Source organism: Coturnix japonica, chromosome 6 (assembly GCF_054131305.1).
Source record: "Coturnix japonica strain WE chromosome 6, WE-NBRP24, whole genome shotgun sequence".
NCBI lineage: Eukaryota > Metazoa > Chordata > Aves > Galliformes > Phasianidae > Coturnix > Coturnix japonica.
The window spans coordinates 32,562,502-32,589,381 of NC_140668.1; the positions used below are offsets into that span (position 1 = coordinate 32,562,502).

General features: G+C 39.3%; 1 protein-coding gene across 3 annotated transcripts; it reads right to left on the bottom strand.

Annotated features, from left to right (window-relative positions):
- Positions 1-608: 608 nt before the first annotated feature.
- Positions 609-26,880, bottom strand: CDH5 (cadherin 5). Of its 3 annotated transcripts, XM_085551157.1 has the most exons (13): positions 26,737-26,880; positions 23,982-24,094; positions 13,771-13,971; positions 11,208-11,496; positions 11,001-11,117; positions 9,925-10,089; positions 9,331-9,518; positions 7,410-7,663; positions 6,183-6,325; positions 5,296-5,420; positions 4,535-4,643; positions 4,014-4,259; positions 609-3,180 (listed from the first exon to the last, which is right to left on the bottom strand). In XM_085551157.1, exons 3-13 carry the CDS (start codon positions 13,957-13,959, stop codon positions 2,687-2,689), a joined length of 2,319 nt encoding a protein of 772 aa, XP_085407283.1. In that variant the 5' UTR covers positions 13,960-13,971; positions 23,982-24,094; positions 26,737-26,880; the 3' UTR covers positions 609-2,686. The 3 variants fall into 3 exon arrangements, with proteins under 3 accessions (XP_085407283.1, XP_015729566.1, XP_015729565.1); XM_015874080.3 differs by lacking the exon at positions 23,982-24,094; XM_015874079.2 differs by lacking the exons at positions 23,982-24,094; positions 26,737-26,880 and adding an exon at positions 17,731-20,763.

A 26,880-nucleotide genomic window follows, 5' to 3' on the forward strand; every position in this document is an offset into this window, starting at 1 on the left:
GCGGGGCGCGGTGCAGCAGCGCTGGGGCCGGGCGCCACCGCGCGGCGCTGCGGGGTGGGAGTAAAAACCTTTATGAAATGGCACAGACTTCTCAGTGTGAATGTAATAAAATAATGATTTAAGGGACATTTTTAGGGATAAGAGTTTGAGATGCATGTTAATTAAATTAATAACGAAAACCTTTATGAAAATCTCTGCTACAAGTTGCAAGTAGCTGTTTAATCATCCAATTCCTTCTTTGGACAAATGCATTTCATTGTAACATAATTAGCACATCCATTTTGTTTTTATTACAGCTTGTGCTAAAGCGTGTTTGATCTGGAGTTTCCTCATGGCAATTGGCAGGGAAGGAATCAAACTTTTTTCCAAGCTTTGCATTTGATGAGTGCCATATCAGGGGAAAATCAGTGGGATTTTGTAAAGTGCTACAATAATCTTGGAAATATATTTGGGTGGTGATCACTGGCAGGGAAAGGAAGTGGCAGGAATGGTCACTGTAGCACACAGCTCTGTCTTCTTTGTGAAACTCACAAATGCAACAGAAATCCAAACTCGAGAGTGACTTTTGTATAGCCCAAGGAACAAAGAAAAAGTACAGTACAGCAATATTAAAATATCCAGTGCAAACGTCTTTATATGATGGAAATTGATACAGCATTCCTTAAAAAAGCTTTATAAAACAAGCTTGAAAACAGCAATTACAGCTAATACTATCTGGGTGATGCTTAACGAAGTACTTTATTTACTACACTAAATAGTTTCATAACTAACTTTACCTGTTGATCGCCAATACATTAATTACTGATGAAAACCCTAAATGGTAAGTAGTATTAGTTAGAATTCCTTATAATATACTAACATGTGGAACCTCAATAACATACACTGTTGGCTGGATTAAGCAAATAGTAGAAAATGGCACACGCATTTACAAATACAACCAAGGCTGTCATCCCCAAATTTACTTTTTCCTGTAGGGGATCTGATCCAAAGGTGATGTGATCAATGGGCTGGATCCTACTTAGCTTTCCCTTTGTTCATATTTGAAAACGTTAGTGATTTGAATCAGTGCTGATAGTATATGTTTGTGTCTAGCAGGTGTTTTAGTACACAGTTTTCTATAGTTATGTGGACTGATAGGAGACTGCATTATTGTGCATTGCTGTCTCCTGCCACAAAAGTACTGTGGGGAATGGAGAGGACACGAACAAATGAAAAGGAAAATAACGAGGTTCCACTACATTGTTTTAGGAAGGAAAAATAAAAAGATTTAGTATTATGTGGTTAGCTCCCAAATTTAAATAATCAAATCATCTAAACTAATACATACAACTGTAGCACAGATTCTGCAAAACTGAGTGTTGGTGTAGTAGGGTTATGTTCCTGCTGAAGATAACAGGAATCTGCGTTGACAGAAACCAGAGACAGGCTGTTGTCCTAAGAGATCCACTTCTAACAAGACTTTGGCTGGGTAACGTCTGGCATGGGAAATTCCTTTCTGTTCGTTGTGTAGCTCTTCATCAGGCATGAAGCTGAACATGTGCTTACCATGGACAGAACAGTTGCCGCTCCAAAACCTTGCTTACATTTATGGCTCTTATGCAGACAAATGTGTAGGTGTGTAGTATCCTGGTTTGCAACTCTACAATATTTTCCTAGGTGGAAAATACCCGTTTTACAGTACCTGCTTAGAAAAAAATCAAAACAGTTTCACAGTAATGAGGCCCGTCCTTTGTCCCTGAAATAATAAATTTCCTTTAATAGTGTTGAATAAAAAACTTACTCAACCTTTTTAGAGATCCAGAGAGACCTATGCTGCTATCCAGAAAGATTTACAGTACTGGAGTCTTGACATTCCCCTGATGTCCACATTTCCTGCCCTGCAGGATACGTTCCATTGAGTAACACTGAGGTCCTATTTACAGAAAGAAAAAACAATTTTGCTGGTAGCTAGAGGAAATTCTAGCGCTCCAGAAAGGTGCCTGAAATCATTGTCAGGCTGTTAAAAATGAGAGATGAAACCAGACTATGCCTCTAAAAATCCTGTCTAATTTTATCTGCAGTAACTCATGTATGTAGTCAAAGACTATAAAGCTAGAATAATTAATAGATTGGAAAGAAGGAAAAGTCTTGCCTCTTTTTGAAAGTGATGGAATTGTTTCTAATGTTAAGTGATAAACCATATGTTCTTTCTTTTCTCTGCTGGATAAGCATAAGCGTGGAGTATCAATAAAGATGTTACTGTCAGGCCAGGCAGGCTGGAGATGCAGGAGGTTATAAAAACATTCTTTCCCACTGTCACCAAACCTGTGTGTTTCAGAGGGTCACCCTGAGTGCATACTGATGAAAGCAGCACAGGATGAGAGGAATGAAGGAGAAACCAGAGACAATACCACTTCATGAGGAGAAGGATCTGTCGAGGCAGGGAGAGGAGTCATGTTCTAGGAGATTCTGGGTCCTCAGGCAGCAATTTTGTTTGAAGAACAGAACATTGGCAAGGAGAGCAGTGCTGGGGAAGCCAGTACTTTATTTGTATGCTTTGTTTTATCCCTACTGCTATCAGGTTTTCTTGTGTCTGATTGAAATCCTAGTACTGCCTGGGTGAAGAGCTGTGAATTCTTCTGTGGCCATTGGTAGCTCTTGATACCTATCTATAGAGGAAGGGAGAAAATGTGTGGCTAATGTGAACTTAATACACAAAATCTTCATTTGGTTCTGTTCCATACAGCTCAGCTAACATTTTAAACCTGGGTCCCCAGTCATTTAGGAAGTCATAATCAATATCTGAGTCTGAGGAGCCTGATTCCAAAGAACTGAGAGATTCTGCAATGGACTCGGCCCCTTCGTAGCCGTAAATGTGAAGCGTGTCATATGGCAACAGATCCCTGTCATTGTCAGCTTCATCCTTCTTAACCTCAATCATCATTTCCATTTCTCCAGCACCAGAAGTTGTATTTCCAGGAGGTTTTTGGACCTGTGCATATGTGGAGGGCACCACTTCTGGTTTAATACCATTCTTGCGCACAGAGTTGAGCACAGACACATCATAGCTGGTAGTGTCCATTTCACCGCCACCTTCTTCATCATAAGTGACAAGCTGCTCGTGGATCTCTGCCACATTCCTCCTGAGACCACTCAGATCCTTCTTGTGTCTCTTCCTTAGAAGAATTAGCAGTGCAATCACTGGGAAGGAAATGTAAGTGAGCAATTGAAATAGAAAAGTAACAGAGTAAAACAAATTGCATTTTAGACACGTTGCATAACAGACATGCATTTCAGGGCTTTGTCCAAAGTTTTTTTAGATATTTATTTAAAAAAAATAGCTTAAAATACTGCTAGTTTGTAGGATTTATATTTTCTCAAAGCAGTTCTCTGTCTGCAAGGATTTCACAACTGACTTTTGAGCTGGCATCACAGGTGCAAATGCATAGTGTTGCAAGTGCACTGAAGGGTTCTATGGATGGTTGCCTCGAGGTGGTACGTACATATTTAGTGCCAGGCAACAAATGCTGCTTGTCTGGTAGCTGCAAAGGAGGCCTCTTCTCAGGCAATACAAGAATGTTGCCCAGTCTATGATAGGTTCCAAATAAAACAAATAGGTACTGTCCTTCTTATTTACAAATTTATGTGTATATGTTCATTGTACTGCTTAAAGGGTTTCCAGAGTACTTCAGCCTTTGGAAACAGGAATACTGTTGTCATTGCCTCAGTACAATTTTCCTTTTTATAGCTGCATGTGAGCCTAGTAACACTAAATCAAGTGTATTATGCATACATGCAGTGACCTTTCCAACGAGCCAGCCTTTCCAATAGAATGAGCATACTTGTAGTTGGAACTGCGCTAACAGGCCAAATAGAGCAAATGGAATGAATTGAATAGCTAGAGCTTTTCTGCCTTTGTGACCATTATGTAGCCACAAAGCTTTTTTGGACCTCAATTAAGAAATAAAAAACAAAACCAAACCAAAAATAAATTCCCACATCTTGAAGAACATTACCAAAGTCCAATAACTTACCAATGATTGTGAAGATGCAGATAAAAATTGCCACCAGTGCTTGTACACTAACTCCAACTTGTTTAGCTCTTTCCTCGCAAAAAGTGAAGTCGCCTTTTTCATTACACTTGCAGACACTGATAACAAGTGTGTTTGTGCTGCTGAGCTCAGGATCGCCGTTGTCTGAGATGATGACAGGCAGGTAGTGGATTTTGGCAAGTTCACGATTAAACTGTCCATACTTGACAGTGATATTAGCTGTGTTATCTGGAAGAAGTAACAATAGCTAATTAAGTGATAATCTCTACCTGTTTTTCCTTGTAGATTATAAGTAATTTGATACACCTTTGCCTTTGACAGAGCAAGCCTTTGGGGAACCCAGTGAAACTTGGGTGGCAACATCTTTTTCAGTAGGTTAAGCCTTTCAAAATATCTGCTTAGCTCTGGTGGCCCAATTGTAGGGCATTGCTACAGCCTTCCTCCCCCCTGAGCTGCTGTCTCGCTGTGGCTGTCTGAGAAAATGCATTTCAGGGATACGCTACCGTAGTTCTCAATCAAGGAGAAGTTGCTGTCTTCTGTGGTTAGCGAGTATCTGAAGAAACCTCTAGGTGATATTTCATCCTTGTCAGTAGCTGAAATCCTGATGATTACCTATAAAGGTAAGATGGGAGAGGTCATAAATTCCAGTATACATTGTGTGATAAAAACGTGTGGAGTGTGTAAGTTAGTGCTGAGCCGTGTATCCCGTATGACTGAAAACCTCAACTTGAGATACATAAGATGTATAAAGTATAAAACCTCATATGATTATGTCCCAAAGGTAATTTAAAAATTAAATTAAAGGTGAAATAGTACCTTGCATGTTCTAATAGATGATTTCATCAGATTTCAATCTGTGAAAAAATCTCTTAATTAATCTAACATGATATATATAGGCTATGCAAGTATTTTCTTGCATCCGAGGTGAAACATCTAAGCCCACAAGTACTATTGCTAGCAGTGCACGCAGATGCTCTCATCAATAAATACAATAGTAATGTCACAATTAGCAATGTTTCTCTTAGTGTTTCTCATAGAGTTTGGGAACGGTTTTGTTCTCTCTGTCAACATCCATGTGATACAATAGAATTACTAACATTTGCTATGCAAGGTTACTTTACTTTGCAGTCTAATTGGTAATGCCCAGAGTACATACTGTACATGCTTAAAAGCATATGTAATGTACATACTTAAGAGCCCACAGGGAGGACAACTGTGCAGCCAGCCCATATGTGCTTAAGGAAGAACATTCCTCCTGCCTTACCTTCCCTGGCGCAGCATTTTCGCACACTCTGGGTTCCTCAGGATAAACGAGCTCTGGAGCATTATCGTTTTCATCGATGACTATGACGTGAACTTGTGCGTGTGATTCTCTGTCAGAAAGACGGCCTGAAATGACAGCAGTGGTAACACACTGGCTGGAGTCTAGATGCTGTACAGCCCTTCCCATGGATTACGCCCACCTCTGTGACTGTTACATGCCAAATATGAGGAACTCCTAGCTCCATCACTCATTCCAGCTTTTCCTTTGACAGACAAAGATATTATTCTCAAAACTCTCATACTGGGCTAAGCAGTGAAGAGCTTTGAAGAAGAAAATGACAATTCATTATGGCTCTCAGATTCCTTATTCTCTGTGATTGTGGTATCCCTTGTTCCCTGGCTCTAAGGCCACAGGCACGGATATCCTTCACTTAGCAGAAGAGTCTGGCCCCTTCCAATCCAACTGGGAACTGCTCCAGCCCACTCCTCTTCCTAAACCCAGTGGAGCCATGTATAAATATTTGGGGAGCTTGGTGGGCACGTTCTGTAGCTCTGTGTGAATGGGGAAACTGGCTCGGATACTTTTGTTGCAAATAGAGTTTTCTGTCTGTTCCCCAAGCTTCTTCCTCTCCTCATGACTCTGTCATTCCTTTCAACAAGCTGAAAGTATTTCTGTGATAGCAAGGGGCCAAGTCTTAAAAGTGTTTGATCTATTTGTAGGTACTCATTTGATTTGGAAGATTGCTGTGCAAACCCTGCAAGCATCCATTTCATTTGTAGCTTAGTGGAAAGAAGCTGTCAGGTTGTGGCTTTCCTTCCTGATAAGGCACAGTCCAGCTGTAAAGGCACCCACAGATTTCTTTCAAGTAAGGAAATGGTAGCACTTACCGTCCTCCAGGACTTCCTGGGCTGCCACAGTGATGTTGTATGAAGAACTGAATTCTCTATCTAGAGGCTTAGGAAGTTGAATAATTCCAGAAGCAGATACTCTAACATAGTCTCCATTAGGACTAGCTCTTCGTCGAACAAATCTGTGTTATTTAAAAAGAGGTGCATCAATACAGGAGTTACAATATTGTGTTTCACTTCAGTTCTTCATAGGAAAAGGCCAGAGAGTAGTTTTATAAAAAATTACATTTATGGTAAGACCAGGGATATTGGTGAGGCTGCACCTTGAGTACTGTGTTCAGTTTTGGGCCCTTCATTTTGAGAAAGACATTGAGACCCTGGAACGTGTCCAGAGAAGGGTGATGAAACTGGTGAAGGGTCTGGAGCACACGTCTTATCAAGAGCAGCTGAGTGAACTGGGATTGTTTGGTCTGGAGAAGAGGAGGTTCGGGGGAGACCTCATCGCACTCTACAACTTCCTGAAGGGAGGCTGTGATGAGGACAGGCTTGGCCTCTTCTCCCAGGCAACAAACAGGACCCAAGGAAATGGCTGCAAGTTGTACCTGAAGAGGTTTAGATCAGAGATAAGGAAACAGTATTACTCTCAGAGAATGGCCAGGCACTGGAATGGCTGCCCAGGGAGGTGGTGGAGTTACCGTTCCTGGCAGTGTTCGAGAGGTGTCTGGATGAGAAGCTATGAGATGTGGTTTAGCAGCTTGTGGTAACAATACTAATGTAAGGATGGTTGGACTACATGAGCTTGTAGGTCCTTTCCAACCTTGTGATTCTATGATTCTATGGAGCCTCAGAACATTTCCCTAAATTTATGCAAGCTGGGAGAGCATAACATATCCCTCTGCAAGGTTCCCAGATTATGGGCTTTCACTGTTTTAAGAAGTCCATTTTCTTTTCCTTACAAAGCACATACTCAAGAAAGTTGTTGCAATAAACAGTAGATTATTGTAACCGTGGGAAAATATCCAAGATTATGTATTTAAATGTAGAAATGTTTTATTCATGAATTCATGTGTATAAGTAACATGTTCGTGTTTCTTGGTTGTTGTATATATCCATAGTTGCAGAGGCTGAAAAGTCAGATTGGATTTTTTCTTTTGCTTGCAAATGTCTGAAAAATCAGGTCAGTGTCTCAATACTCCATCAAATTCTTGGAATCATTAGCAAATTCTCTACTTAAAAATAGAACCACTAAGGCTGGTGTTGCATTACCTGATTTCCCGTTTAGCTGCGTCGGGGTCGTACGCCTGAACGGAGCCGAGTGTTTTTATTTCAGGATCATTCTCCCGTACTTTAAATTCATACTGATGTTTGGCGAAGACAGGAGGCTCATCTACATCTGTAACTTCAATGGTAATTGTTGAAATGCTCTTGGAGCCACCAGGTTTGTAGTAGGCAGTGTTAACGTTCTGATCTGTTGCTTCGATGTCAAACCTGTACTCTGCTACTTTCTCGAAGTCCAGGGGCTAGAAGAAAGACAAACATAGATATTCTTTGGTGATGGCTAGGCAAAATTAGCTAACTCTGCAAAGTAAAGGTCTGTGCTGTTGTTGGGAGATACTAGTGAACTGCACTTTGACAAGACTCTGGGGAATGCATATCCAGCTGAACTTCCCTTTCATAAATGGACTGGCTGGAGCAACCTCAGGTTTTGAACAGATTCATTCAGCATTCAAAGTTCTGCAAGGAGTAATTTTGTTCTATGATTCTGTAGATACCAAAATTGTTTAGTTCCTATTTCCCTGGGTCAAGTACTAGATTCTCCTGTCCTTTCATTCAGGGCAGACTCCATAGCTGGTGAATCTGATGATAAATGATACTTGTTTCCTTAATTTCACCATAACTGATTACAGATGGAATCCCACAATGGAAGGAAGGTCAAGAGCTAGAGTGGTAAGAAATGCCCCTGCTATCATGTGTTTCAAAGCTTGGAACCATGTTCCCTGTCACCCAAGATTATAAACACACTGTGAAATATGCTGTAGTTAATCATGGTGACTGTGTTTTTGTTTGAATAGACATTGCACGTGGAAATGACAGTGCTTTTTTATCAGTTGAAACTGTATCTCACCTGACTGTATGTTTAAAACTCTGATGTACATGCGTGCCTGACAGCGTGCTGCAAGATACTGGGGCAAACTTTGCCCACTGCTTGGTGAAGGCTAAGCTGTCTCTGCCTCTGGCAGTGGGTGTGTGAGATCTCTGCTGCTGCTGCTGCTCTTTGGCACAGGCTGATAGCATCACATGTCTCAGGCCCTGTGGTAACAGGGGACATGTGTTTGGTGAAGGAAAGCTGCTGGCACGGTGTGGCCACTGCTGAAGGTTTTGCCAGTCTCAGGATATTTGTTGCTTTTTTCTATATGGAATTTTCCCATCTCAGTAGTATCTCTAATACTGATCGCTATATAGAGATGCTTGGAAGTTAAAAAAAAAGCCACAAACTCGTGTCAATCTGAGTATTACTCACAGTAATATATAGTCTTACATCTTTTTTTTTTTTTTTTTTTCACCATAAATCAATGAAATCAATGAAATTTAGGCTTGGAAGTGCCCTGTATAGTGCAGGAATATTTCTTGGTGCAAATTAAGTAGGTTTGAGAATTAAAAAACAAAGAGCAAACCATATTAGAGGTTTGGGAGAGCCTGCGTCCTTTTAAGTAAGAGTTACCAGGCAGTAGTTGGGAAGCTTTCAATGCTCAGAGGTGAGACAGGGAAGCAGGATGTGGCTCAGGAGGGAGCAATGCTAGATGGCAAAGAGCACTTCTAGAGGGGGGGTCAGGTGTATGCATTTACATTCCTGCTCTGGTTTCCCTTTGGCTGCAGAAGAGAAAGATTTGATTCTTTGACTTGGTCAACTCAACTGTTGCATTCACAGACTGTTAGGAGCATCCAAATATCCCCTTTGCACTCTGCAGCAATCTCAGATTTTCCCAGTTTTGGCAGGTGAAATAGGCTGGTAAATCACCTGCTCTCCTCTCAGGGCTTACAGAATGAGGTGTTCAGGTTGAATACCTTTTGTGCTGTGGCTTTCATGCATTTCCATTTTTTCCTGCTGCTGGCCCCACACCGTATCAAACATTTGTTAAACATGGAAAAACAAAATCATATTTTTCTTTGTTTCTGGGAAAAGTACCTTCTTTGGTCTGATGATTCCTTCATTGGTGAATGGATTTGCTACAATTTCGAAGGTGTCCCTGTAATCTCCTCTGACAAAAATGTATTTTGTATGTCTGTGTTGTGGTTCATCAATATCTTCAACTTCGACTCGGCCGACTTCTCCTCCTACTGAAACGTTTTCAGGAACTTTAAAGTGAAATGATGCTGTTTAAAAAAAACACAAAGCAACAATGGGGTCATAATGACGGTGCACATGGAACAAGTTAGAACTTAAAGTTTTTTCTTAGTTCATAGATAGACACAGAGAATGATTGAGAATTCAGTGTTATTAGTCTCTACAGACAGTACTTAAATGTTTCTTTTTAATTACTTCTTGAAATTGTCAGGTTTCTTTATAAGGTTATTAAAGTTAATACTGATTTTTACTTTCTGCTCTAGATATACTCCTACCAGGAAATGAAGCCAGTGCTGAAAAGCAGAAAGGCGTCTGAATATGTAAGAATCTTTTGTTCACTTTAAAGGAAAATTGAATTGTGATGCCTAATGTAAATTTCTTTCATTCATGTCAGCTCATGGTTTCTAAATGATGCTTCCCTGACAGTATACTTACGGCGTTTGAATACTGGGAAGTTGTCATTGATATCTGTTAACCTGATAACGACTGTAGCTGTGCTTGACTCCCCGGTAAGCCCTAGAGCATCTTTTGCTTTAACAATAATTTCATATGTTGATTGAGTCTCTCTGTCCAAATCAGCTCTGGCTGTGGAAATCACACCTTTAAAAAATAATATTGAATATGATTAGATTTTGTAACACTTTCATGTCTTAATTTTGAGAGCGAGTTTTTACCTTATGCCACACATTTGCCTTTAAGTAGCAGTTTTATGGTTATATTTTTCTAAGGCTAAAACTATTAGAAATGATGAAATATTCGGGACATTTTGTACAGTAAATTTCTTTAAACTTGTCTTTGCTGCTCAGAAACCAGCTGATAATGTCTAAGCTTGGTCACTACAGCGCCTGGAGTGCATGTCTGATCACCTCCTTATCTGCTTTAGTTGCTCCAGAGAACCAGCTTACGAGAGATAATGAGTTTATTTCTTTATCTGGACAAACTTTAAACAAAAAAAGTTTAGGAAAGCAAAGGTTTGAGTTACTGATTAGAAACCAGAAACAAAGTTTCAAAATCAGCCTAATAAGATAGGTTTCTGTTAACTTAAGGAGTGGGTAACCCATCCCTCCTGTGCCAAGTCTGCAAAGCTGTAGGGCATTTTTTTGTGTTGTAATTACCATCTGCCATTTGCTTTTTAAGAGGTTTTGTCAGCTATTCTTTAGGAGTGCTATTTCTTAATTTATTCCTCTTTTATCAGTTTGGTCAAAGGAATGATATGTGTGCTGAACTGAAAACATAGAGTTATATTGGCTCCTAGTTGATCTCTTAATCAGTAGGGATCACCTGACCTGATCATGTCATTTACCTCTTGGTACCTACAATCATGCCTTTATTGGTTCATTTTTAGATGTAGACAGTGACACTGTGTTAGTGTGAGTGTAAAATCTTTCCAAATTACAGTTGAAACTAAATTCTTGGCGTAATTATCTCCCTTGTCCTGAAAGAAGATGGCTTAAAATTGTATTTTCCTGAAAGCATAAGGTCAACATTTGACACTTGCATATCTGACCTACCAGAATCATCAACTGTGAAATATTCATTTCCTTTAATGATTTGGTAGGTAACTGTGGCATGACCTGCAACCGTTGGGTCATCAGCATCTTCAGCTGTCACTTTGGTAACTGCGGTTCCTAGAAAAGGATTATTGAACACCACATTTAGTATAAATTCTGCTTTTTAGCCAAGGAAAGAATTGAAAACGAGTAATGGAAGAACCTTACCTAATCGTGACATTTCTGGGACAGATCCATTGAATACCTTTTGTACAAAAATGGGAGCATTGTCATTAATATCATAAACCTTGATAATAAATTTAGATGGCGGTTCCAGTGATCGGTTGTTTCTTCTGTCAATAATGTGTGCTGTCAGCTCATACTCTGCTTTCTTTTCTCTGTCCAGCCTCTCAAAAGCATATATGTCGCCGTCAAACCCTTGCACTTTAAAGATGGTGTTGGCAGATTCACCTTCAATAATATACATAGCATTCTTGTTCCCTGCACTCGACGTGAGCTAGAAAGTATATTTCAAAGAGATAAAAGTGAGCTGTGGCTTTGGAATATAAAACAGTTTCTACCAGAAGATACACATAAACATGACCTCTTATTCAGACTCAGTTTGAAACCATTGGGAATTTTGATGACAGCTGGCTTATTACTGGACAAACAAGCAGTACAGCATAGGATAAAACGTGCATCCAGACTGAAACCTGTTTGCTTATATATCAGGAATGTTTTATTTTAAGGTTATGCCTCACATTTCCTAAAGATATAAATTGTTCATGCAGTTACAGATAAAAATTGTCAGCCTCATTGTGTCAGAAATGTAGGTACCACTACATGGAGCACAGTTGTTGGTAAATAATCTTTGGAATGTAGCAGAATTCTAAGTGGAATTTTGCTTGGATTTCACAGAATGACGGAAACAACTCATTCACAGCTACTGACAAACATTATTTAGCATTTTTCTCCATTGTTTGCCATTTAGAAGAATTCCTGCCATGGCTGACAGCTTTCTTGTGTTTAGTCATGTGTCATTTCTTCATAGTTGGTCTTCATGGTTATGGCAGTGAAATTAAGTTTTCACTCCACAGAGTTTCAAATTTAAGATTGTATTGTATGAAAAAGGGTGGGGTGAAAGGTAAAATGAGTCTGTTTTTATGTGTAATTTAATCCAGTCCCAGGTGGTTTTGTACATTATTATTTCTTTTAATCTGGACATAATCTGATGATTCTTTCCTATTTATGCTCCTCTAAGAACGCTGCTATAAAGTTTAGAACACAATTTTCTGTGCACTATATCAGCATTCTTGTTTCAGCAAGCTATTTATCAATAATTGTTGGGTTCGACAAAGATTTTCTAGTCTTTTGTTACTGACATTATCATAAATTGCAGCTGTTTGGTATTCAGGATTTGATTTATCCCGTAGTTGTCATTTACTGTTGAACATTCTTTCATTTATGTTTTTTATTTTGAAATGTGCTATTAAAATTCTCTTTCCTCATTCCACACATTTAATCATGCTTCTAACTGCTGGTGCTGCTGAACAACAGCTCGTGACTCTGGAGTTGTAACAGGAGAAAGAATCTCACCCTTGTCTCAAAGATAGTACAGCCTTTGTCTTCTTTCTTAATTTCTATTTACTTATTTGGTATGAAAGGTTCAGCTTCCAAGGTTGCCTTTCCTAAATCTAAGGATGGACATGCAAATTGAAGCCTCCAAGGTCATCAAAGATAAAATCCAGATGTATCAGCATATTCCTGCATCTGTCGCTCGGTTTGGCCATGCTGATGCTGTGGCCTTTTAAAAGGATTTATCAAGTGTTCAATCCTGCAAATGCAATGCACTGTACACAGTCACTGCAAAAGTAATCAGACACATTCCGCTTTTGAAAGACCACAGAGCACAGTACAAAGTGAATTACTCTTATTTAGGACAGCACCAGGAATAAAAACTCTCTCAATCTGCTGCTGAATTGGTCTGAAATGAAACAGAGATATCCTGTGGTAGCTGAGTACCCGGTGGCCTCTTTTCTCTCTCTCGTGCTTTCTGCCAATGAGCAGCACTGATCCAGAAAGGTCTGTTTCACTTTACCATAACAGCCTTGACAGACACTGATTGTTGCACATGGAAGGAAAATGTAGAACTGCATTTATCCGAGAAGTGTCAAAGTAGTTCAATTTGAAAGACTAGACTGGGAGAACTTTATCTGGGTGATGTGCAGTTAATCACAGGATTTTATGAGCATTGCCCTGAAGAAAATGAGTTTGTGGTCAGGTCAATGCTTGTTATTACTTTCAAAAACTGTTTTCCTTCACTTTGTGAAACAAATTTTTGATTGTGTAACAGTACTCCTAAAGTGCACTTTACTTTTGTGCCTGTGCTGAGGGATGTAAGCTATGTGGTCTTTAATATGTATGTTTTTATTAGCTGATCTCCCAGGTTTTTGAAAGAGCGACCAGAAAAACACTGATATTCATCAGCTGCCAGACCTTTTTCCTTACTCTGCACCCACATGCAGTGCAGTTGTTTCTTCACTGCAGATGCTCCATGCTTGCCATTCTCTAAAATTTATCTGTATTCTTTAGAAGAATTATAATTCCTTTGATGCTGCTCTTGATTCACTCTGCACTCATTTTAGGACTGTAACGTTATTACATCAGTCCCATTTCTATTTGCCGTTTATTCCCCGTTAATTCAGCTAGGCTGCAAAGAAGTAATACTTCTCAGGACACTCATTTGTTCTCTGCATTTCCAGACATTCTCTGCTAAGAGGCTGCTGTTTACCTTGCCAACGTGATGTGGTAATGGTGAATCAATCTCTTCCCTGATATGCATTCGGTTCCATATCCAGTCTCTCTTAAGTCGTTTATGACTGGTATTGTTTGAAGAAAAGTTTTGTTTTGTTTTCTGATTTTCTTTATAAGAGAATGCCGGAGCCAGGAACAGTGAGAAAAGCAGAATAAGCTTCTTCATCTTCTTCTGAGCCTAGGGAGTAATAGAAAGCACGAGAACTGTGTAAATAACAACAGAATCAGATTAATCAGAGAAAGCATCCATGGAAGTGCAAATTGAATTTCCTTCTAGAGGAAGGTTTGATTACTTTCTGTATTTCTTTCAATCTGCCTTAGAATCAAAAATTGAAATATCGGGCACAAAAACTTTCACAACACAAAACAGTTCCAAACAGATGATTCGGCAACCGTAAAAAGCACTAAAAAATTGAATAAGTAAAAAAAGCAAGTTTTTAAAGCTACCATAAAACTCAGCATCCTCTTGGGCTACCACAGTTCATCTGAAGAGAACATACAGTAGCAAAGATGACCCTGTGTGCATTTCAGAAAGTTTAGTTTGGCTACTGGCTCATAGCTCATGGGAGGGAGCTGACCTGGGAAGCAACACCAAGGCTGAGCCAGATCAAAGTTCATGTTAACTCAACTTGAAATGAAATGTTAGAGTTTGACAAACTGAAATGCAATGTTTTGACATGACCTGACATCAAATATGCTGTAGTCAATATTTTCATATAGAAACTATTGATTTAAAATAAAACTTCTTTTTTGTTTTTGTTGTTTATTGGAAAAAAAAGATTCATATGGAATTTTCAATCAATTCCAAGTACAATGTAGAAAATTATCTTGCTCAGAGATCTTGTTTATTGCATCAATTCCTTGTCTCTTAAAAAAGGCCCAAATTTATTCATTTATCTTTTATACTTAGATCTTAGCACATACTGAAGAGTAATTCATAAAATTACTTTCAGGTGAAACCCTTTTTTTTACATCATGAGTTAATATTAGCAAACTTCAGGCCTGGTTATCAGATTGAGTTCATTTCATGTAGAAAAGCTGATTCATTTTTCCACTAAATTTTCCCTTTGCAAAGTAAAGCACTGTCAGGGAACTTAAACGCTCCAATAATCAGACATTAAATTACACAGAAATGGCTTTCCATTAGCTTTTAGGAGCTGTCAGCACATACATCAAGAGTAAAAGTTAATTGTGATTGAGAAGTTGAAATCACGCATGTTGTTAGATATGAGATTAAATTAATATCTTTGGCATCATTTGCTGGGATTTTCAAAATCACACTTTGCTAATTAGGTAATCGGTGTTACCCTGTGCTGCAGCATCATTATCAGTAAAAAGATTTATTTACTGTGAAATTTTGCTCTCTTTACAGTTGTGCATGACCTGCAGAATGTTGTGATGTGTAAGAGATGACTAAATAGGCTGCCTTCAAAGCTGCTATTTAATAGCTGAGCTGTGGTTTGTACAGTTTTAGGGATTTATATAAAACTTTTTGAATCAGCTATTTATTTCTCTTCTGTGCATTTACTTTGGCTTTATTTTATCTTATTCCTAGAAAAAAAATGAGTAAGATATAGTTGTTTTGCTTTATTTTATCAGTATATCCCAAATATTTTACAGCTGGAACTGTCAGGCACTGAATTTGATGCTGCTGTGCTCCATCTTTTGTTCATAAAGTTACAAAACATGGTAACCAAAGGAAAACCATTTGGCTAAAGTGAGCTGGTACAGTCTGTACTTCAGGAAAAACAGATGGTAGTGTTTCAGCTGCCATTTCCTCTCATTGCTGTGGTCCTGTGGGATCTCATGGATTTTTGCTGTGATGAGGTTAGCAGGTGAAACTGAGGACAGCACTGCCTGCTTGAGCTGCCATTCGTTTCACTGCAACTAATAATTTTATAGACCTGCAGAAAACATTTAGAGCTCAAATGTCAAGTCTTGATTAAAACATACTTTAAAGATCCTCTTGAATTTGTGGCTTTGTTCATCACAGTATTTCAGGGTGCCCTTTATTGGCAGCACATACAGACACTTTAGAAGCAGGGTCCTGCTGCACTCTGACTCTTACTAATAATTCAAACCTTTTTTTTTTTTTTTTTAATTTAAGCAAGGACTTTAAGTGTTCCTCCAAGTTAGCAGGGGAATGGCTTATTCAAATACTTAAACTTCTTGTTATGCTCTTAAATTTTCTTACAGCGAATGATATTTCTTCCACCAGCATTATTCATTTTATGTATTGAGTTATTTCAGAAAATAACTTGTTCTGCAGGGTACTGTAGACATTTAACTGAGAGATGCTGGTGTTCAGACTGATTTATAAGACACCTGATACATACAGTGTAGTTTCTTCTTGCAGATTGGGAGTAATTATTAAAGAAAAATCAAGTGAAGATGCAGGCAATACTGTACTGATTGGAAGTTTGCATTTTGCAGGTTATTTTAGTAAGAAATCAAACAAGTCTGATGATAAATAGTGTCCATTCAATGAAAATACGTTTGATGGAATATTCTAATGAACATTTGTTTTTTTTTTTTCTCCTGGTATTTCCCTCTTACTTGGCTTAATTCTTGCTCTGAAATTACCTATTCATGCTTATGTGAGGTTAGGTTAATTAATTACAAATCTTGTTCTATGCTTGTATGTTAAGTCAAACTTAAACCACTTTTCTACATGAAGACTTTGCTAAATATGCAGACATCTGTAGCTAAACTGATGTGTTAATCAGATTAAGGTATTCTTAGAGAGTTTTTGTTTTGTGGCATTTGTTTCCAGGCAAGACAGAAGTAATGATGTGGAATATTCTCAGAGAGGAATTTGCTTGGAAGCCACTATTATACACCAGGGAAGAAATAAGCCCTTCTTGATCCCCTGTAATAACTCTTTCTTTCTTTTTTTTTTTTTTTTTTTTTTATATATTGTTCAGATAATTTGCATACCTGATTGTTATAAAAAGCTGGAAACTAAATGATTATTGATTGTTGAGCTGAAAACTTTATGATTATTTTTGTTTACAGTATTGTGGTCGGAATCTGAACAGTGTAAATGAAAATGAAAAATCTCTTTTGAAATTGAGAGTTTCATCAGGGTAGAAAAAAATAAGAAAATGACTGATAAGTGAATAATACAAGACAGGTTATATTCTGTTACACAGTACTGGCAACTCCCCTCCAGGGGGAGGTCTGTATTACCACAAGTATTGTCATAAGCCTTTCCCTGTCCCTTCCCTTGGCAGCTCTGTGTGAAAATTCTGCTGAATTTGCCAACTCTTCAAAATTAGATGTTGTTCAGGTGCAAAAATTTTACTTTGATTCAAGATCTGGACACTTGCTATTCTTAATGAAGCCACATTAGATTTAATGAGAGCAGGTTGACTCACTGTCAGCTAACAAAACAACTCTGCCTTACAGAGCCCAGTTTTACTGTTACTTTCTCATTTATACAATGTGTAAGACCAAAGGTGAATGTCTGAATACAGTAGGCAGTAAGAAATAGAAAAGTAACCACCAAATGTAAGGAAGATAAATAATCTTTGCAGTGCCTGTAGATTAATGCATGCTATGCGTGCTTTGCAGAAGGAGCATGTTTGGTAAGCAGACAAAACTTGATTAGAAGAAAGTAGCCCTAGCAGTACTTACTGCTGCATTTCAGGGACTGCAAATGGCTGTGCTAACATGAATGGATAAAGCCTTCTCAGATCTGTGAAAAGCACTGCTGCTAGATGAAAAGCTGTATCCCTTTCAAAAGGTACCTTTGAAGCACAGAGGACTTAAATTTCTTTGCCATCTACTGTCATGGACTGAGGTCAGCACTAACAGCAGACTTGGATTTTTTTCTCCCAACTTTTTTGATCTCCTAATTAGACAACATTGCTCTAACCTGCTCTGACAAACCCGGAGAGACAAGGCAGCAAAGTAATGACACAGATAGAATTGTTACCTGCACTGCATGCTCTGAGTGGCTTCTAAATTGCAAAAAAGCAGTCCTCCTTTGCTCCAGTGAGTTTACAGGGTGAGAATAGTTAAGGACACATAGTGAGTTCAGTGGGAATGGGAACCACATCTTCAACCTTCAGTGACACATTGGGAGGTTGTGCAACATTTAACTTGGAGAGAGCATTTCTTGTTACTCTTTCTTTGTGTAAATTATTCCTCTGCGCTTCTCTTGTTTCTGATTAAAGCTGTCTTGTCACATACTCTCAACAATGTACAATAATTCATTCTAAAGTGGGTCTTTCCTGAGAACACTGTGCTGCTTTTTGGTTTCCAGCTTATTGAGCTGATTTAAATGTGCCTGGTGCCTGGCTGCCTAGTATTATGGTGTTGATTGTCCTTATGTCGGCTTTATACACCTGAGAAGTGGCTTCCACTGATGACTAAACAGCCGGGAGCACAAATGCCTACCTGAAAACTGATTATAAAATGACTTTTTATATGCATGATAGTACCTTCAAGTAAATAGCCACTTTGATGACTAAACAATCTGGACTGCAAATGCCTGCCTGAAAGCTGATTATTAAATGGCATTTTATACTTGTGATAGTAGCTTTGAATGAACAGTTGCTTCAGCAGTATTTTAACCAAATGTGCAACTGCAAAAAAATCCCACGTCACTCTGTATTGAGTGAGCACTGTATTCTGTATTCTCTGTATTCTTAGCACTGGGGCTCTGCAGCAGAGCTGAGGAGTTTGTTCTGTGTCTGATTTTGGCCCCTAGTTTGTTACCTCATGTTTTTTTCTGAAGAAAAAAAAGCATTTTTTTCATTCTGTATGTTCTTTCTGATTTCAGCTCTGCATTTCTGGTGAGTCTGGGGAAAATAATGATTTTTTCCATCTCTTCAGCATACCAAACAATTCTCTCATAGGTGGTAGAAAATACAGCTGCATCTGATGGTTGGATGGAGTTTTTGGCCAGGTCAGACATCTCTTTCATAAATGAAAAAAATGTTTATTTGTTGTTATTTATAGTCCCTTTAAACAATAATAACCATGAATATGGTGTGTATGTTGAAGATTCTTTTCTTTTGATTAGGTGGCCCATGGTCAGCAGTGAGCAAAGGGTGCCAGACTGATAGCAGGCAGCAAGACAGGGCTCCTGGTCTTTCTGTTGTTTCTGACACAGAACTAGGTAAAAATGAGGGAGGCAAGCACTGATATTGGCCTTTAAAAAAATACATATATATTATTTAAGAAACAAAGCTACCTCCACACCAATGTGTGAATAGCCGTGAACTAAGGATGGTGAAAGCAGTAATGAAACCTACACTAATGCCCTCCCAGAGCTTCCTGACTGCTTTGCTTGCATTTCAGTAAGTGACCTGCTGACTTGGGGGTTTAAGAGCTGTGGGAAGTACAGAGGAAGGCTGTGAACTGAAAATATGGTCGAAGAGGGCATTTCCTGTAAAGTTTAGAGAAATGTGTGCAGAAGAAAGTTATAAGAGGTCACAATGATCCCCTCTGTATAGGGGAACCTAAGCATTTTGTTTGCTAGTAGTCACCTCTCCACAAATCTGAAAGAGAAGCAAGACGTGTCAGCTGCACAGCTGATCTTGCATCTGTAAATTCTCCTGGCTTCACTGGAGTCTCTTTTACATCAGTGATGTGCCTGATAATGTTAGCTAGGTAGATTAACAAAACCAAGACTGTCAGTATGAGTGGGAGAAGAATAGCCTGTAGGAGGCTCTGCTTGTGTTCTGTGAACAACAGTGCAGTGTTATGAATGCAGTCACCCATTACAGCAGGCAGGAAACACTGTTTCATGCTAGTCTGCTTTGCCTGGGCTTTTCTTAGGCACAGAAGAGTCTTTTGGAAGAGTTTACATCTGTCTCTGTCTGCCAGTCACTGCCCAGCAGCTGTACTGAAGGGGCAGCGACCTGCTGCTGTATAGGGTCACATCTCATTTGGTTTTGCAAGTGGCTCTTGACTGTAACGAGGGAGGAATTATGCCACTGTGGACAAACAAGTGATAGCAGACACTGACGTTAAGTGCTTTTTGTCTTCAGTATCAACTAAGAACAGCAAATCTCAAGGGAATCTTTACCATAAGTTATCTCCCTGTGATACTTGGGCCATAATTCATGCTGTTTCTGAAGTCTAGAGAAGGTTGATTTTTTTTTTTCCCCTCCCCTTTTTCCTTGAAATCCCAAAGCTGTAGGATGGGAGCTTCAAAAATTGCTTGCACTGCTTTGAATCTGACCCCTTATATACAGGCATAACCTCCAGGAAAAAAGAAACGATTTTGTTGGAGGTACTACTTTAACTCAAATAGTGTTCCTTACAGAACTACCTGTTACAGGGATCCTGGTAACTATCAATAGAATTGTAACATATACGGCCTGTTAGCAAGACAGAATCACAATCACAGAAATCCTTCCCAGATAGAGATTTTTTTGAGAGCTCACAGTCAAGCCTATGGGATGCTCAGGCACCAAGGCCCACAAAAGCAGGAGGGCATTTAACTTCTGTTCATTTCTCTCAGTTTCTAGCATGTTTTTGAAAAATGTACAAAAACATGTTTGTGGTTTGGAGAGTGCTGTCTGTGTTCTTGTATTACTCCCACCTGACAAAGAATGGATTAGTTGTAAAACTATTGACTGTGTTGCTAGTGTAGGTTTGGACTTGATTTCCTATTCACAGATAGACACTTGTTTGGCTTAGATCTTGATTTATCTATCTACATTCCACACATACTGTGAATCAGCTCTGATTTTGACTTCTAGAAAACGTCAAACAGTACCCTTTTCTGGAATAGTTTGGAAGAGATCATAGAATGATAGAATCATTTGAGATGGAAGGGACCCTTAAAGGTCATCTGGTCCAACTCTATTGGGTGCTCACAGCCTGGTCCAGTCTGACCTTGAATGTCTTCAGGGACAGGGCTTCCACCAACTCCCTGGGCAACCTGTGCCAGTGTTTTACTATTCCTAGCATAAAAAATGCTTTTCTTGTATCTGATCGAAATCTCCCATAAAACGATTTCCCTGTGTCTTATCACAACAGACCTTTCATAACAGTCTGTCCCCCAGGCTGATGCTTTGTGCCTGGTTGTTCTGCGTTCTTTGTGGATAGTGTGTCATTTTAGATACCTCCAGGGATCTGAAACGTTTCTACTTATGGAAATGAATGCTGTACATGATGTAATAAAGCATGTGACTGCATTTCTGCATACCTGTGCAGTATGTATGAAATTTTGCAAGTTTAACATTGGCCAGGGGTAGGTTTTTTTTAACATGGTATGTCGGAAGTCGTAAATAGTTATCAAACCCAGAAGGACTACTTCTGTGATGCTTATGCATGTGCTATGATTCCTGTTCCAATCCTGAAGTAAAACATTTTCCTGTTATCTCTAGTTATATGGTTTTTATCTGAGTTCCTTACTTGCAAATCTGATAATTGAGAAGTAAATTAAATACATGTTTTAATTTGTGGGCTGGTCTCTTCATGGACTTTGAGGAAGCATTATTTTTGGAGTAAATAAATAGTTCTTGAGTCGTTCCTGTTGTTGACGTGACAGTGGTGCATTATTCATGCAAAGGTTGTTTGCTGTGCTGAGGATGACATTTGTGATGGACGCAAAACAATACTTTGATAGCAGTAAAATGAGCAAAATGGACACTGACTGGTTTCTGCTATTCTATCCAGATTGCTTGTGCAGTGTAGTTGTTGCTTTAATGGATGACTGTTTTCCTTTTATAAATGCATCCAGGTATGTCTAGACAGTAATCCAGCAGCCTTAGTGAAAATGTTGGCCTTCACCTCTCTCAGGAGACAAATACTCATAAAGGTCTGTTACACCACACTGCATCATTAGGTGAGTTTTAAGAATCTTCCTCATTTCACACTGTCAGCATGCAGATCATGTATCATGCCAGGTGCAGAATCAGTGTCTCTACTCATTTTTCACAATAATGTTATTTGTCATCATGAAGGCTGTAGAGAGACTTGAGAACTGAAAATCTGAAACTGAGATGGTACTTGAATCACTGAAATGCTTCTGATTGGTGCTGCTGAAGAGTTCTCATGATGGGCTTGGTACTGTAGTCATATAATGCTTTAGTACAGATGCTTTCACTAAAGTGACCCCAAATTGATTTAGAATGTTTTAAATAAACAGTAAGTAGAGTAAGTGCAGTGATCTTTTGATGCTTGTTTAGAATTCATAAGGAGACTATTAAACCAATTTATGATGCTTGTATAACAAATAAATATAGCATTGTAAACAGAAGATATTGGCTTTCTCTCATATGTTGACAGCATGGACAACATTGAGTTTAAGGCCTTAAGCAACTCCTGTATCTCTGTACAGGTATGAGGGTCAAATGACACTTAAGGAGAAGAGGTATTCTGGATTTAGTGAGCACTTTCAAGCTTCTAAGTGGAGTTTACATTTTTGGAACAGAATATTACCACCTAGTGTAATCATGTCACTATCACATGGAACTCTGTGCTTTGTTGATTTAGAGGGTACAATTTCCTTAAACTAGCAAGCTCATAGGATCTATGAGTAATATTATTTCTTTGCTCCCCAGATGTTGCTGAGTGAAACTAACAATTAAGTGACAGAATATTTGTTCTTGGACGCATGTCTTTTGATGACAGTTGCCAAATGTTGTTGAAATCTGAGCTATTTAGAGGCTTTTACTTTGCTTTAAATATAGTCCTTCTGTTCTGAAATAACAATAGCTAATAACATGAGTGGAATAAACCCTGTATGCAGTTTGGAAGACAAGCATTTTTTTCCCCTATGAATTATTTGTCCAAAACAGAAAGAGGAAAACATTTCCTATCCAGGTAATTACTGATAAGGGCAAATGCTGAAAATGGTGATGAAGTACCAGCATTATAAATAGGTGAATAACTTGTTCTCATACACACATCCAAAAAGTACGTAGTTTCAGTCATAATCGTGCTGTTTGGTGTACTTGTCTCTGAGAAGAGTCTCACTCATGCTGCAGAAGGACTGAGTCTCCATCAGTCTTGTTGGCATGACCTGAAGTGTCTGTGGATGTTTCTCCTTTCTTTCAGCCAGTTAATGATTGTGTACCCTTCTCTGGTAGCAGAGGTGGAGATGTGGGTGCTGGCAGCAGCTCCCATGGAATGCATTGTCTGATTTTAGGGAGTGGGGCTTGGGTGAGAAGGGGGCAGGAGAATCCTTCAGTAAGTACTAGGCTCATCCCCTTTCAGAGATGGAATGGTTCTGATGTACTGGAAGTGTTTGTGATTGCTAAAAAGATTCCTCAAGCATCTCCAACCAGAGGCTTTGTTTTCTACAATGAATTGTGTGCACCTTTCAGAATCAATCTGCTTTGATTCTGCCCCTGGACAGCTCAGCTGTACACAGAGATTAGCGGAAGCTGTCCCTGAATGTTTAGGAGTTTGTCCAAGCTAGAACAAAATAAGATGACTCTGAGAATAATATATTATGGAGCTTTTCTACTTTCCTTTTGTTTCCACGTAAAGCCTTCATATCAGAGAGGCTTCTTGGCACAGAGCTCTGACTGAGTTGGTTTGATTAAGGAAAAGTCCCCATCATTTGAGGCACTGCATGCAACAACAACAACAAATATATATATATATATATTCAAAGTACAACATAACTGTGTTTGCAGAAGATAGAATTTTGTTCTTTTCATCTTTCTCAACTAAAGCTCAGGAGCAGAAGTATCTGTCTCTAACCCGAGCATCATGGGCAGGTCACTGTAGCTGATACTTATCATGCTAGCAGTAATCTGAAGCGGAGAAAACATGTTAGCTGAATGTGTGTGCCAATTCCTTTGACCAGATTATTCTACTCAGTAACTTGATGCGTTGATATTTATTCTGAAAATTAATTTTGTGGCAGATAAAGAAAGCACACACACATAAATCTCTTATTTTCTGGCTGGGCAAAAGGCTAAAACAACAGGGTGTGCCTGGATCTGTTTTGTTTGGTTATTAGTATTCGGTGTTTTTCCCCCTTTTTAAATGTCTAATTCAAATGTCAGTTCATTCTTCTCTATTTCCTGCCCTTATTCAACTAGACTTCCAGACCAGGCTTAATTAACTTCAAGACCTTTTCTGCCAACCCCTATAGTTAGAGTCTTTTCCTGGAACATTTCCATTGTTAAAATCCCCATGTGTTGTGACATGATACAAATGATATTATTGCTGCTCTTATGAATTTACAATGAGCTTTTCAATGTTTTTACTTACAGTTTAGCTCTCAGAGTGAGGGAAATCTCAGCTTCAAATCAAAATAAAACTAGGGAAGCAAATTTCCAGCTTACAGTGCTGAAAAAGTTCTCATTCAGACATTTCTTACTAATCTGAAAGACAGTGACAATTAAATCCAGTAAGCTACTGCAAATCTCAAAATTCATGTGCAGAACTTGAGGTCCTACAAAGGGAAGGGGGAAGCTACCCTGGGACTGTGCCTGTGGAGGCTCTGGCTATGAAGCGGAACTCAGCACAGGAACATTTCCCATCAATGGCAGGATTTCCTGTCATTTGCACAACAGCAGCATTAGGCCCTTATTCTCCTCAGGCAACATGCTTTAAGGTACACTTTGCACTCTTAGAGAGGATCTCCAGAACACAAATTCAGAACAGATACCATCATAAAAGGAAGGGGAAAGACTGCTTCTGCCAAAGCATTACTCAGAATGTGGACAAAGACAGAAGGAATTTGGCTGTATCTTCCACGCATACCATGGAAGTGGGATTTCCCGTTATACTGTCCTGCACAATAAAGACAGGGGTCCGTGTGTGCTGTAGATAACCTGCTTTGCGCTCTGTGAGTGTCACACGGAGTCAGGAGGTGGTGCCATACTGTTGGTATGGGAGCAGAGGAGGGTGCAGGGAGCACAGCAGTGGGGGCAGAGCTGGATGGAGTGCTGCTGATCTGTGAAGGGCTTTTTAAAACAGCATGTTACAAAACCCAGAGCACTGGCCTTTCTGTATTTTGAAATAAGAAAAACCTGCAGTGTGTACCAGGTGACTATGCCTGTCTTCCTTCTGAAATATCAGCCATTTCTCAGGATGAACTCTCCATCCTTTCACAGACAACTCTTTCACATGTAGCTCCTTATCTTGTATGGAAGGGCTCAGCTGTCCTTATCTAGCGAAATCTGCCAGAGCGCCCATCTTCCTGCACATAACTTTCTCCTTACTGACTGTGTTGGCCATCTCTCTGCCCCAGTGAGTCTCCAGTTTACACAGATAGTCACTCTCTGCTCTGGTCTAAAGTAGAAGGACTGTGCTGGGTGGGATTTTTGATTTATAAAGCCCCAAAGGCAGCAAGAAGAAAGACATTTGTTTTAAAAAAAATGCATTGAAACATTTTCATTTTCAGCATTTTCAACATATTTCTCACAGGCAGAGGAATCCCATTTTCTTCTTGGCACTAACGTATGAACTTCTGACCTAAAATGGTAGAACCTGAGTCAAAACCAGAGTGATGAACCCACAACAACCGGTTACCTCTGCTCTGTGAACCTCCACTTCTTTAGAAATGATGAAGTATTGGCTAGCCTAGTGTGAGCTGTACTTCTGTAGGAATGTGACCTGACCAAAAGAAAAAGAGTTTTTTGAAAAGATTGTCTATTTTTCATTTGAAATATTAATTGAAGTATTGACTTGTGGATGCATAGTGCAATCCTTTGTTCTGTACCAGCTATAAGCCAGGGGAGCCTTTAAGCCAGGGATTTTTACCTATATCCTGTTTTCAGCTGTTTCATCCAACAGAGGCAGGATGTGAAACAAACCTGTTTTCTTTTGGCAGCAAACCTGTTAACTCTTTCAGTGGAACCTTCTCTATCTGGGCTCTCTCGATAGCCCTGAGCCCAGCTCTGTGTAAGCTGCAGGTTTGGAATGACACACCACTGTCCCACCGCATGCTTTCAGTGTTACCATTTACTTTCTAATGTCTAAATAACAGTTTTATGGTCTTCTGTTAAAGAGTAGAGTGTTGGGAAGTACTTACTGTGGTGTGGCAGTAACACTCTCAAAAATGACTGAGTTTATGAACAGATCAGAAATGATTCGTTAATTGAGTTTATCTTTTGCTTTCCATTTCATTTATGCCTTGTTGTAACTTCACATGCAGCTCTGCAGTGCACTGTGCTATTCTGAGGCATTCATACGCTAAATTAAAGCTGTGTCCTTTTCTCCTGATGGTCACTCTTTTTGCATCAAGGAACTGTTTGTAAAATACCTTGTTGAAACAAACAAAAAGAAAAAGGTGTGTTTTGGACCTCTGAGATCAAGAAAATTCTCAAGTATGAGTTGCAGGTGTTCTGGCACAGGAGCTGTAAAATCTGATTGCCCAGGGCTGGGACTAAGGAAACCAAGGCACTGAAATGTTTACCTGCACTCTCCCTCCAACCCTAAGCACCCTCAGCATGGCTGAGGGATGGCTGGTAAAAGTGGGGGCTTGCCCTCTTTTTTGGATTGGACACATAAAACCATAGCACCTTTTCAGATGCCAAGGGCAGACCTCCCTTTGCTGGAGCACACTGACCACAGCATAGCATACACCTGCTTACTACTAAGCCTGCAACCTCCATGCTGCAAATGGAATTGTTTCACAAAGGGCTTACAGCTGCCGTTTGCAATATCATTTCAGTCCTTCTTCCTTTGTGAATGAACACTGGCAACATAATCTAAATATTACAGAACTACAAAAAAAGCATAACGTGTTTTTTTTCTCTTACATGACCTGGGAATATTGTGGCATAGCTCAGGAAATCTAGAGATTTTCCTCTTCCAGTGCTCTGCTGTTGTCCTCCCTTACTTTTAAGTTCTATCAATATTAGGCCCAAAGGATGCTGTAGATATGTATAAAATTCATAGCCTAACCACTGGTATATCTTAAATTATTTAAAGCAGTAGAAGACATTTTTGGTTCAGATAAAAAATAACTGCAATTACCTTCACAGCTGAAAGATGGCAAATACTATTTATTCCTTACCTGTGTCAGAGTTGGTAGAGCTTCAGTTTGTTCCCAGATGAGGCAAAGTAAATTCAGTGGTGTCCCAAAACATTAAGCAGTACATAGAAAAAGAAGAACAAACAGAAAAATCCACTTCACTTTTCGTTGAGCAATACTGGGAGT